The 14,316-nt window shown below is 40.4% G+C and overlaps 1 protein-coding gene across 9 annotated transcripts in view; it reads right to left on the reverse strand.

Annotated features, from left to right (window-relative positions):
• Window positions 1-14,316, reverse strand: part of EBF1 (EBF transcription factor 1) — a 271,478-nt gene that overhangs the window by 239,276 nt on the left and 17,886 nt on the right. For all 9 annotated transcript variants that reach the window (XM_071758426.1, XM_071758427.1, XM_071758425.1 and 6 more), the window contains exon 6: window positions 12,029-12,097. In XM_071758426.1, the coding sequence (XP_071614527.1) occupies window positions 12,029-12,097 (69 nt within the window). The remainder of the gene's footprint in view (window positions 1-12,028; window positions 12,098-14,316) is intronic.

The following is a 14,316-nucleotide window of genomic DNA, read 5'->3' on the forward strand; positions in this document are numbered from 1 at the left end:
TATTTTTTAGGGAATTTGTTTTCCTGAAAATTTTCTGTCCTGCACTGTAATAGTTACAATATTTGCAAAGAAAATGTAGTAGACTGTGGCGAATAGAAAGATTAGAGTGAGGTTTGGAGCCTGGATGTTCTTAATTTGGCAAGAGCATCCACAGGGAAATGCTTTTGCATTCTGATAAACTTGAATAAAATTATATGCAGCCACTTCGATTAGAAAGGTTTAAAGGGAAACGATACAATAAAAGCAATAAAACCAACTGCTATCTGCTTCAAACACTGAAAACATGGTTTTAAAATTAATGTTTCCTGCAGCCCTGCCATGAGTTAGGTCTGAAATAATTTTAATATTAACAACACTCAAGAGCAGGTCAGTATAGAGCAAATCATGCAACTGGATTAGTCCTCTACATCTTGCCAAAACAGTGAAGTAATTTACACAGCTATGACTGGTGTAAATCAGCAGGATGTCCCTGCAACCAGGACAACTGCTCAGATCCAGGGCTCTGGCCACACTGAAAAATAATCATCATGATGATGATTTAAAAAAAAAAAAAAAAAAACCAAACCACGCCTTGCTCCCAGCAAAGCTAAATTGTACAACGCCCATGTCACACATCTACTCTGACCCTCATCATCCTGAAATCAGTGTGAAATTCAGAGATGGAGAGAGAGTTTGAAGCACTTGTAATCTCTCCGTCTGCACTATCTGCCTTGAGCAGGAAGGAGGGATCGGCTCAATGAGAGCTATTCAGGGCCTCTCAATTAACCTGATTAGTTCAGCACACTGCTCTCATGAATGACACCTTATCTTAGAAACGAAGGAAAAAAAACTTGACTTCCTTCTGGAGATACTGGCAGCCCCTAAAGCCAGAGCAGGGGTGTGCATCGGGGCTGCCCCATCTCCCTGGGGGAGCTGCTGTTGGGGTGGCAGGGCCAGGCAGCCCAGGTGGCCCTGGCAGGGAGGGGTCCCCATCTTTCAGAGCCACCCAGGCACATGATTGGATTTTCTGCCATGTTAACCCTCCCAGTGCTGTGCACAGCCCAGCCAGGATGCTGCTGCAGGTAAGAGGTGGAGCAGCCGAGGGGGCGAACCCCCCGGGAACGCTGCTGTGTTTAAGTGTGTTGTAGTCTGGAACTCGTTTCATATGTGACAGATTAATGAGCGATAACTGGGTTACCATGGCAAAAAGCATTCCCAAAATTCTCTTTTGTTTCCCTGAGAATAGTCTCCCTTTTATTCCCCCCCCCAAAATCACGCTACTTTACAATAACACAAATATTAACTAGCAGTGTATTATTCTTTCAAGTGTGGATGGCTGTGAACATCAACAAGGCTGACTGTTGCATACAAACTCTGAGAACTAATAAAAAAAAAAAATAGGTGTCTCAATCACAATTATAATACTAAAAACTCAAATTTATGAATGCCCAACCAACTTTGAAAGCATTTATTAGAAAAACTCCAATGGCTTTGAAAGTATTAATGCACTAAAGATGCATTATGGCAAGATGTATTAATGTTCTTGTAATTTCTGACAAATTAAGTTACAATTGTCACAGCGGAGCAATCCTTCATGAAAAAAAAAAAAAAAAGTTCCTCTCTCCTGCTCTCCTGCCAGGCAGTATACAACAGACAAGTCGTGTACACATAATGGGGCTTAGCAAGAAGTTTTCCTCCTACACCACAGTACAGTTATTCCATTTTTCAGAATGCCAGAGCTATTATAGCACTCACTATGCCTAGAAAAAAAAAAAAAAAAAAAAAAAAAAAAGGGAAAGAGGGTAGATGAAGCCTAGAGACTGTCTCACCTGAACAGCTCTTTAGGGTAGACACCCTCTCCCTGTGCTGTTGTATAGCTTTCACCCCCAGAGCCCAATGGAGCCCCATCACATCAGACCATGGTATCAATAAACTAAGACCCGTAGATTAAAAAGAAAAAACAAAGTTTTACAGAGCTGCTTGTAGAACATAAACCCCACCTTGAGAAACAAATTCTTCCCTAGACTCCAAAGGAGTTCAGGATTACACAGGACACTCCTTTGCAATGCAGTGGCACTCCCTGGTTCATCTTTTAAAAGGGCCAAATCTGGATCCTATTTTTGGGGCAGCCCCCAGCAAGACATGCCAGGGGATGTGCTACCTTTGCAGCTCATCCTGGCTCATTAAGGACTGTGCAAGCAGTGCAGAGGCACACGGAGCAGGCTGGAGGAGATGCTACCACCAGATCTTAATAGCTCTGAGTGTGGTTAATTTTCTTCTTCTTTCAGAGCAAATAACTTTATAAAGAATACATTTCTTCTCGTGTCATCCTTCTACAAAATCTGAACTAAGTGAAGTGGTTTTAACATCCACTTATCAAAGTGACTTAACATCTGGGAAGTCAGCCAGTGGTTATGTAGTGATGCAGATGCCAAAAAAATCCAACTGAAATATTACATTCAGGGAAATTACAGAGAAGATCTGACTCAACTGGGTGGAAGTAGATGGTTATCCTAGTCAGGATAGCCTGAGAGTGTTCCTGCAAAATCATGGAGAAAATGAAGGAAAATTACGTTTGTAGCAGCTTCCTTTTAACCCATTATAGACACTGGCTGTATCCTGTACCAATAATTTTTCCAAAGGCAAATTTTGGAGTCAAAAGATAACAGTTTGGCAAAGTCCTAAGGATGAATAGAAAAGAATTTTCTGTCTCTGACAAACATTGAGGAAACACTAACAAAAGGAGGGTCCTTTTTTTATTGCTAGACACTCACAGTGGGATATCATTTCTTCCTAACATTTACTTTATATAAAATGTATCCTTTTCAGGGTCACAATCATGTCATTTGGAGGTGTCTTTTTTTTTTTCTTTTTTCTTTTTAATAATTAATCTTTGAAAAACTGACCTAAACTTTCAGCTAATTGAATGATGTGATTAGCTGAAACAGTTTGCAACTCTGATTAGAAAGTCAAGGTGAAAGGAGGCTTTTTTTTTTTTTTTTAAACTCCATTTTTCATTTCTTTTTAGCCTGGCATGGCACTTGAAGAGTTAAAGAAAACAATGAAAAGAACAACTGAGTGTACAGGGTAGGATTTACTGGCATTTACTTTTAATCTATGGTCCTTTGCTCTGTGGCTTATCAGCCCTATGTCAGCCCTTTTTCCTCCTTTATATTTCACGAGGGGACCCACATGCTGGTACTGAGAGACAGAGCCCAAGTGTCTGTAAGCTTTTTGTCAGGTAAAAAGAGAAGAAAAAGGAAAGGAACAAGAGGAAAAGCAAAGCTAAGAGGCATCTATTAGATGTCACCAGGCTTTTGTATTCATGTCAATGATTCAGGATTAGAGTATTTGAAATAATCTTATTGAGAGAACTCAAAAGCCCCACAGAGGGAAAGCCTGCTCAGTAGCATATGGCAGAGCAGCGGACAATATCTTATTAAGGATGTGTTAGCTAACACCATTACTTTTTATATTACATTACTGAACTATTGTGCCTCAGCTGGTTAGTGAGATGGCATAGTTGTGGAATGCCATTTTGGACTTTACCATGTTGTTATAAAACCAGAGAGATTTGCCTGGGCATCCAGGCCCAGCCCAGCTGGGGGGGTCAATGGGGGGGATGCTGCTCCCAGAGCCCCCCCATGGAAAAGGAACCTGCAATTCATCAGCAAAGGGGAAATCAGTGTCCCCAAGTGCAATCCTGGCCATGTCTCTCACTGTGTGTGACACCTTCCAGTGCCCACCTACCCTTCCCCATCCCTCCCAAATTCAGGTCACCACCTTTCAGATCTGACTGGCTCCCTGCTACACAAAAAAAGAAAAAAAACAAAACAAAAAACAAAAACCAGGGGGTATAGAGGGCAGCTTCTCCTCTATCTCCAGCAAAAAAATCCCAAACTATTGCCAAACTCAGCTTCTTGTCAGATGAAGGGAATTTAATTTTGTAATAGTGAATGCTGTTAGTCTAAAAATCTTTCTGTGCTGTTGGACAAAAGCTTGTAATTGGAGAAATAGCTCTTTTTAAAGTTATCTTCATCTGCCTACACCTTTAGAGGCAGCAAGAAATGAAAGACAAAACAGTACTGTTCATTGCATTGCAATTATTGCTGTGAAAGGCTCTATATCAGGGTTGCCTTACTACTGTCCAGTATATAATTTCAGTGTCTTGAAATAAAGCCTTTTAATAACTAATTTCATATAAATCACATTTTCTATTTCCAAACACTATTTTTAAAAAGAGTGTAGAAAATTATCCGTTCTACTTTAAAAAAAACTCTAAAACACAGTCCTTAGTAAAAAAGAGTAAACATTTGATACAGTAATATATTCTGATCACAAACTACCTATGCAAAGTTGCTAATGTGACACACTGGGAACTTTGTATAACTTTTCTGTACTTTTCCAGAACTGTTACAGAAAAAAAAAAAAAAAAACCATGAAGCTACAGGGAGTGAAAAATTCAGCATTTACCACTACTAAAACAGAGACTTGCTGGTCTCTGAGGACATTGTTAAATAATTTTGTAGAAAGTTATCTCAGTCTTGATTTACACAGAAACCTACAATTGTTTCTCAGTCTCTTTAAATTTTAGTTAGATGTATTAAAAATAAGTACTTCCAGCAGGCAGAAGTGAATTTGAATTTAGCATAGTTATTTTTGTAAATGTGGACCATTACTTGCAAGAATACATTTTGGTGGCTAAAACACACAAGCATTTATGACTACTCACAGGCAGAAAACTACTCATACACCTCAGCTTCTGCAGAAAACTGGGTTTTGTTTTTACCCAATAGATGCTGGGATCGAGATACATTTTTCATGTTCAGAACAATTTTAGTTAATCTGCATTGAAATTGTGGATGATCTTTGTGAATACATTTTTCTTTCTCTTATTCATGTGTGCATTTCCAGTGCAACAGCAAATATGGAAATAAATCAGGTGTTAAGCTGGGACCAGAAATTCATCCACATCAGAAACTGACTATATATATATATGCATAGAAGAAAAAGGCAGTGTTTTTTCCCCCCCAAAAAATCCCCACTCATGAGAAAGAGAAGACGTGGCACTGAGCTGCATGGGGCCAGGTAGCCCACTGCACTGAGAACATCCTCGGTGCTGCAGGACATGCTTTGCAGCAGGAGTTCACACTAAGCAGTCTAGAGGCATGAATGGCACATTTGAAGTTTTCTGACAAGAAACAAAGAGCTGGATCACCCTGCCAGGCCCTGGGCTCCTCCTGGGACTAGTCCACTATCCCTGGAGCTTTCCTGATGCTGCAGAAGGTCTCTTCATAGAGGCAGCCCAAGTTTTTAAAGCACCTTTTACTTCGGGTGCCCAAATCCCATGATCTGAACAGAGCAGCAGAGTAATCCCCAAGGTCTCAGCTAGACCTCAGGGTGCTCCTCAGCACCAGCAAACCCACAGGGTCTTCAGGATGGACTTCAAGGACTTAAGACAAACCTGTGCAGTCTCCTAAAAGTGTTAACTCTTGACCTGCTGTAGCCATGACTCTGAAAGCAGTCAGTGCAGAGCTGCTTGCCCAGGGCTCACCATCCACCCAAGGCAGCTCTAGGGACATCCTGACCTCAGGGTCTCAGGTCCTGCACATCCCACCTGTGCACTGAAGTCACTTTTCCAGACTGACATCACAAGTGGCCAAGTCCTAAAGGTGAGCACTAAAGATAATACTCATCTCCTACAAGCAACGGAGTAGACTGATCCTCAGATTTCCTCATCCCCAGGGCATCCAATATAAGCCTACGATTTTTGCTTTCTATAGAAAACTCTCAATCTCAATTTCCAAACTGAGTCAGGAGAACCACTTATCTTCAGGAATAGGATCATGAACCTACCTAAAGTCTACACAGGATCAAACACCATGAGCCTTCTTTGCAACTGAAGCCTCTCTTATATCACCATGATAAATGGTACTAATCAGGCAGAAGTTCACAGTGAAATAACCCAAAACACGAGCTGCAGATTCAACAGACATCACTAAGAGAAGCAAGTAACTATTAGAGTAATGCGAAATGTTTGCAATGAAACCCAAAACCACATAAAACTTTCCTGGTTTGGGGTTTTATAACAAACTGAAAACTCAGAACAGGTTTGCTGAGGAAATCACAAACTCCTGATTGAAGCTGAGACCAAATTAAGGTTTAGCATAATAGTTTCTAGATTATAAAAATATTCTTACATTTCAAGACACAGAGGAGAGAAATCAGACAAACCATAAACTGGAGCTGGTTTGACCTTAAGTTCACTCAATCCCCCAAATAAATTAATTTTGAAGTAGCAGAGATGTGTGTCAACCCCAATAGGCCGAAACCAAGAGATTTTTGCAAGAATCCTTGCAAAGTTACCCCCTGCTCTAGTGATTTCATCACTAGAAAGAGGAGTACACTGCATGTGTGAGGAGCAAGTATTTATGTCTGATTTTCTGTGTGAGAAGCATTTAGTGATCAGAATTCCCATTTATCTCGCAACAGCTCAAAATGCCTTTGGTTGCCTAAGTCATGTGGGAAATTTTTTGTTTGATGCTTCTCAGCTGCATCAATCACAACCAAATCCTTGAGGATAGGTGTTTCAGTCCCTGCCCTCTCAGAAAGGTTCCTGGGCTCCAGGAGACTGCATGTAATGTTTGAGGCAAATTCTGCCTGTCTGTATGCCCTGCTTAGAGGTCCAGAAGGTTTAGGCAGCACAGACTTAAAATATAGGCTCAGATACATCCCTGTGCAGTGCTGGGAGCAGTCCTCTGGTTCTGCTCCCCAGAGTCCCTCTCTTCTGGATCTATAATTCCCATCTGGCTCTGGAAGGGGCACAACAATGAGGTGGGCACTTCCCAGTACAAGACTCAAGGGAACAGCAGGAACATTTCTCACCTAGGTCTTGAGATCTGTCAGAAAGCACCATTCCTGTCCTGAATGCCAACCCAACCCAAGAATCCAGGACAGATGGGACCTGCAGCCTCCTTCAGCCCCCACCCCAGTGTGGGCAATGGGAGCAGAACAGCAGCACAACTGTGTTCACCTTCCCCTCATGCCACTCACCAGCTTCAAGTAACCACATATGTCTGAGGGACACCAAGGACAGGACCAGGACAGAGTCAGAACTGGTCCCTCAGCAAAGGGACCACTGCCAAAGCACCTGGCAGCCTCTGTCACTTGGCTGTGACACCAGTGCTGTGATGAGCCCACATCCCTGTAGTCTGGCTGGGGATCAGCTGCAGCACTGATCCCATTCCCCACAGCAAAGCCATCCTCTGCAGTTCCCTCCCGATCAAACCCCACCTTGCCTTCTTTCCAGCACCTCCCCCAAAGCTGGCCCTCTCTGCCATGACACCTACATCTTCATCTCTCTCCCTCCAGGCATGGAAAGCCACTGCAGAATGCATTAATCGCCACACCTGCCTAACAAGGATAGTTGTGGGAAGGATGCAGTGAGTGTGAGAGAGTCCTCTGTGTCATTTTTCCACCTGCCTGGTGTTTAGGATGAAAAGATGATCAGGCCCATGAAATACAAACCACTACCTGATGATTTGTAAAGCAGTAAAATGGAGACATTAAAAGTCATTCATTCCTCTTTTCATGTCATTCCACAGTAAAATCTTACCCACAAACATAAAATGCTTCAGGTTAAAGGCTGAAAGGTTTCAAAAATCATATGTAGTTAAGTTGGCTCCCTCTCTAGCTACAGCAGCTGGGTGTGCTGGAGACAGGCTACAGAGCCCTGCAGAGCATCTTGTACAGCAGGTGCCAAAAGTATACAGGCCTTTCAAACACCGGGAGCAGGTAATGTATTAAAATGTACCTTACTGTCATCTGATAATAAGGTGTAAAAAATATTGCTGGCTCCAATTCATGAGTGCCTGGATTGGCACTCTGCTCTGATTGCATTGGAAATACAGAAGCTGCCTCTTTAAAGCCAGAGGGAGCCTCATTCCTCTGAAATTGTATCTGAAGCAGCACATGAAGTACTTCAGTATATTGCCAGAAAAGGGCCAGGAGAAACTCTGGTCATCCTTATGCTGACCTAACACCCACGGGCACATGGTGTCCCCAGGCAAGAGCTCCAGCACAAAGCCTGTTAACTGACACCCCAACTAAAGTTCATCTACCCAAAAGATGGGCAGTGGCAAGGTTACTTAAGTAGGTCTCATCTGTATTGGTAAAACTCAGTAAAGCCAATTTCAGGTCACTGTCCTGATCAAGTACTCCAGAAAGAAGCAAAATTTGGAATGAACCAGCAGTTGCCAAGCAGGCTCTTTCCAGTCCTTTTTCCATACAAAGTCACAAGATCTATATTGTACAGACCTGAAATGCTGAGATTTTTTTGCTGCTACATTTATGATTGCAGTGGTTATTCCTATTTTATCAGTCAGTAGGACTCCTGTTTACTGGGTGGAGCAATAAAATGTAAAGAAGCTCCAGCAGGCATAGGTAACATCATTGAATATTGGTCCCAACAATGGTAAATTTGGTTTTAAAGTTTGGAACTGAATGTTTGGAGAAGAGCCTTTTTCCTGAACCCATGAGTAGTATAAAGACCAACTTTCTCCCCTATGTGACTTTTGTCATTATCATCTTTTCTGATTCTTACAAAGCAAACCTAATTAGGAAGCTCTCTCATTAGTCTTCCAGAAAAATTAGCACAGCTTATGCTAATTACTCCTGTAAAATTTAATAAACTCGTTGAAATGGGAATAGTCTAATGAGGTTTTATTTATTGAACTAAGATAACTGTAAGAAAAAAGGTTAGGACACCAGGATATCCAGAGTAGTAATATAACTACAATTTATTCAATTTTGTCACAGGAATTTTATTGCAAACCTTTAAAATTCAAATATGAATTCCTATTTGAAAGTTAAATCAATCTAGAATTTAACTTAATAACAGCAAGCACTCTGTGTTTTCTGTAAGTGTGATTACAGCCCTGCCACTGGTCTTGTAAGAGGAATTGTGCATTTGTACTGTGACAATAAAATCCTTTTTAAAATGAGCTCCTGTTCATCAGATCTTCATCTCAACACACGTAACTGGATTAGTGATAAAATATACAGGCTATGCTAAGAAGATGATTCAGACACACACAGGTTTCCAAGAAACTTCCTTGAAAGGACTGTTCTATAAGCATAATAGATTTATTTTGTTCTCCAGAGAAAATTTAGATCACTAAATGAGTATGAATTTCTTTAGGTCCCTTTCACTCCTTTATCTGCTGACACTATAATAGAGCAAAGTATAAAGCAATTTTATAAAGGATAAATTCATATAATGTTTCCAACACAATTATAGACTGGTTTTTAAATCCCACATTTTGATTAAATAGAAATACAGGATTTGCTTTTTGTGTATTTCTTGGGTTTGAAAAAGAATACAGCATATGTTACTCTGGAATTGCTGAACAGCCTCTTTACCAAGTTCACTAAACCATCACAAAGATGCAGCTTGCTCTGGCCCAAGTTTCTCTAGCCTCATCAAAGAGAAATAATCAATCCAAAACTGTATGCTAGCATGTAAGAAGAGGATAGCATTTCCATGTAAGTACATATGTTAGAAATCCCATGGATAGATTCTACATTAAATCCTATGTTAGGTCAGAGCCTGTGGATTCACAGGATTTGATGCAAGATTTAGATTAAATCCATAGGCAAGACTTGATCAGAGTGTAAGGCATGTGGGAGTGCTTTAGTCCAAATGGCAAATAAATTCTCTAAGCTCACATGCAAATAAAAATATCTAAATATGGTTTTACATATCAATTGACATAACAGTTAAAAATTGTGTGCATGGAGAAGTGACAATGGAGTACAACCAAACACATGTTCTGACTTGTGCAGGCATTTTAATGTTAGAACAATTTTAAAGGACTCATTTTGAGGTAAAAAGGCTCTATATAGATCATTTCATCCTTCCCAGACCAAAAGGGGGGGGGAAAATGGATAGGATAAATGTCACAAGAAACATCACTGAAGCCACCAGCTATATAAAGCACATACTTATTTGGCCTAAATTGTTTGAACTGGCCCCAGCCAAGAAAAGGTTTTAAGTACCCTATTGGGACAGATGCAAAGCGGCAACAATAGAAGCCACACTAATGCAATCCAGGTAACACAATCTTGTTTCAAAAACAGGGGGAGGGCTAATTACAGTACTGCTGAGTCAAATTTCTTATACCACTGCAACCCACAGGAACAGGTCAAAATCAAATGCTATTCAAACCACAGCCATATCAACCTTCTGTATCAAAGTCACAATTTAAAACCGAGTAAAGAACTTAAAAGCTTAACCCGTTCACAAGCCAAATGTGATTCAGCATGGGTGGCGAGGGGGGGGTTTGTATAATGTTATAATATATTTCAACTTTAAATTATGTCTAACTTGTATTTTTAAAATAATCTTCAGAATGGGTACTTTTTGCATCTGTTTATGTAAAGACTGATAAATTGACCACCGCTGGGAAGCTAAATCTGTTTTTCTTCATGTAACTATTTTCCTCATTTGGCAGGAAGCATGTAACAAACAGCATCTCTGGCTTTCAAAATTTAAAATTATTTGCAACTAGCAGTTTTGCATACTAGATAGTTAAACAAAATATTTCCGTAAACCTGCCATTAGCATTTTAACATCTCACTTTCCAGTACAATGAAAAATTCATGTGAATTTTGCAGCTTTCATGTTGCTCAAAATGCCATTCTAACACCATGTTTATGCAGCATGCTTATAAAACACACCTTCATACAGATTTCACTGTGGGTTCCCCCCCTACACACACTTTCCCTGGTACTACCTAATGCTCAGAGAAGATGCAAATACACCAAGATACATAGAGATATCTTCTGAGATCTCTGAAACATTCTCAAGATAACTTATTATAGCTAATCAAAACATCTGTTATAAGCTTCCAATATATGCACTTTCTTACTAAATTCAGACAAGAACTGTAAACCTGAGTATCTGGATGAGAACAATGCCAGGCAAGGCTCTGCCACATCCGTGGACCTCTCTGTGTGTCACACCCAGCATCAAACTCTTGTCACCTTCTTTCATAAAAATGGATGCACTGGCACAGAAGGTACTTTGAACTTTGTATAGCAAACATAACTCAGACTATAATGCAAGAAACAGTACACTACTCTATGCTCTCACCCCTATAGATATAGGCAGTTTCCCTTCAGGGTCCCTCTGTGCACAGATTAGTGGCAGGGAATTGCTTTACCCAGCTGATTACAGACACTTTCAGTATACTTCATGGCCATTTAAATCTTATAGAATAATGCTGTTATCACACATGCTTTTGTACGATGAGTTTGGACAATTAAAATGTAAAAATTACTATTTGGCTACCATTTTGCATAATTTGCAAGCACGGAAACTACTCATGGCTCAGCAAAACTAAAATACGTGTATTGTACTATAGTGATTTACTTGGTGATGTCAGATTAACAATATTGATCTGCTTAAAAACACAATAATTAAGACAGGGAAAAATGAATTAATCAGATGACAATACAGTCAAAATAGTATTCCATCCAAGGAAAATAACAGGAGGAAAAAACCTTACTTTGCAGATCTATTTTTTAACTGTTTTTATGCATAAATAAAAACCTTAAAATGTAGATGGATTGCATCCAACAGAACTACTGTAGCTAAAAGTGATAACGATTCAAACATTTTTCAAATAAAAGTTAAATATTTATAAGCACCCAACCACATTTCATAAATCACAAACTATTATTATTTTATTCCTGAAGCTTCCCTGGCACAGAATGTGAATTGAGCCACAGAGAGTCAGAAAGAAAAATCTCCTCTTTATGCACATGAATCAGTTACAAGAAGTGGAGCCCTCCAAAGAGCAGGTCCTTCCATTACCCTCCATATGGCCCTTCCATGGCAATCACAATTGCAAAGCACAACTAATTCGGTATCAAAAACAAAATCTCATCCATATATACTCTTAATTCTTCCCCATTAGCAACACAGGGCAGGTGTTTCGTTATAATGAGGAAAGGAAAAAAAATTGAAGGAAACAATAGCAGTCCTTACCTGTCAATTATCACTGGATCTGATGGAGTCTCATTTCTGTTGCCACAGCTTTTCTTGTCACAACAGCGGCTACGGAGCAAAAGTGAAAGGATTTAGTGCAACCATTACACTGTAAAATCATCATTACGAACATGGTTGGTTCAAATTGCTGGCTAGAGTTACCGTTCAGTCCCTGCCTGGAAATCAGTCAAATGTAGTGGGTCACATATGGGTTAATTACTATGTTTAACTTCTTGCACAGCTGGTTAGCAATGGAAAAAAAAAAAAAAAAAAAAAAAAAAAAAAAAAAAAAAAAAAAGAGGGTTTTTGCCCCTTTCACAAATAATAATTCAAGGCTTACACAAAACAGGGAGATCTGCCTCTTGGTAGCTTCTTTTCATAGGGTTTAACAGTTGTCCCGCATATGCTAGCACACAAAATAAGGCAGCTTTTCCCCTGCTGAACCTGGTTTTTACATTTGCCTGATGCTTATGTTACACGTCCACAAACGATTCCTGCTTCTACACAGATCCAAATTCACAGCTACCAGGAAACCTCCCTCCAAAAAAATGAAAGCACAATTTTTCTCCCTCTAACAGACACTGTTGTTAATGGGGGAGCCAAAATGCAAGCACCATTGGCATTGGGTTTTTTATGCTTGAGCATGCCTCTTTACCCAAGTTTTCTGAACATGTTAATTATTGCTAATGCCATGGAGACCCCAGCTCTGGTGGCTTGTGCCCTGTGTCAGGTCAGGTACAAAGCAGGCATGTGAAACAGATCTGTCTCCCAACTCCCTGCTCCACCACTGACCTCGGGTCTGGGATCCTTTTTGAAGTAAGGTGGCTCACTTTTTTCCTAAGATAAGTTAAATTGGCTTTTTGTGATTTTGCATTCCTTTCAAAGGGTTATTGTCTTCTAGGAGCCATATATACATTGCAGAGAAACTCACAGGCAATAATGCACATTCCAGTTTAGGATGGGAATCCCTCCTGGTGAGTCTAGACCAAGTCACAGCTATGTAGGTGAGCAAAGCCTCAGGCCTTCACCCACCCACTCACGGCAGGAAGGAAACACCAACCTAGCAAGGAAACCTCCTGTTTGCTGACATTTCCTTGACAGAAAATCCTTCACTGAGCCAAGGCTCCAAGGAATAAAATAAAACTATAAAGAAGCTTGTGGTCTTCCCAAGCCCTCTTAGTCCCCAGGGAGCTGCTGGATGAAACCTGGGCAGCTGCAGGATGAGGTGAGGTGGGGGCTGCAGGAGCCCCATTCCACAACAGCACCAAGGGACTGACAATGAGGACCGGTTTGCTCTCCACAGCTAGACCTGAGAATATATCTCCATTTAATAAACTTTCTGGTAAAATTCAACCCCAAGCAACTAAATCTTTGGAAAGCACTAAACTTGTTCCAAATGGCAGCACCTCATCCCCCTTATTTCAGCAGCCAGATTTGGGATGCTGGCAGAAGTGACCAATGCTCACACACAGATGAACTATTTTCTTTTCCCCAGAAGGTGGAAGAACATCAGGGCAGGAAGAAGCCCTCAGAAGTGCCATGCTACATAAATAGTCCTGTTGGAAGTATGACAAAGGTTCTCTTGTGTTGTTGAACAATAGAGTGAATAATATACAGTTACCTACCAAGATTAGCAATAAAGCAACAAATCACACTAAAGATAACTAAAATAGGGAGCCTTTTACAAAAACAGACTGTTTAAACATGGTTTAAAAAAAATAATTTGGGTCTCAAAGAGAGGAAAACACATAATTCTTTTCACTGCAAAAGCTTCAAGGCAACTATTCAGGGCTGAAACTTCACAGTTAACACATGTGGCAGTATCTTCATTTCAGTGGAAGTTACATTGTTTGGGATTGCCAAAAAAAACTGCTTAATTTTACAGCACAATACCACAATTGATCCCCTAGAAAATGCAAGAGCCTTGGCACCCAGAAAGTATTAAAATTTAGGAAGGAATAAAATATGCTGTAGGTAAATAGTCATGTGGACATTCTGGGGGCTTTTTTGCCTATAAAAGGACTTGTCATTGGAGTGCAGCTAGAATGTGTGGGGTGAGAAAATTTACCCACAAACAAGGCAATAAAAACTGCTAATCATTTTTAAATGATTAAAATGTAATTAGAAACAGAGTTGGCAGAAGTTAAGACAATGCAGTTCTTGTGACTGAAGCAAATCAGGGCTAGTCCTGACATTCTCACAGCAGACTGGAGGGACAGAAATTGCCACACTTACTCAGGCAAGCAAAGGTTCCCAGGCTCCCAGCTCAAGATGGGCAGATACCACCA

Source organism: Heliangelus exortis, chromosome 15 (genome assembly GCF_036169615.1).
Source record: "Heliangelus exortis chromosome 15, bHelExo1.hap1, whole genome shotgun sequence".
In the NCBI taxonomy this organism is placed as follows: Eukaryota; Metazoa; Chordata; class Aves; order Apodiformes; family Trochilidae; genus Heliangelus; species Heliangelus exortis.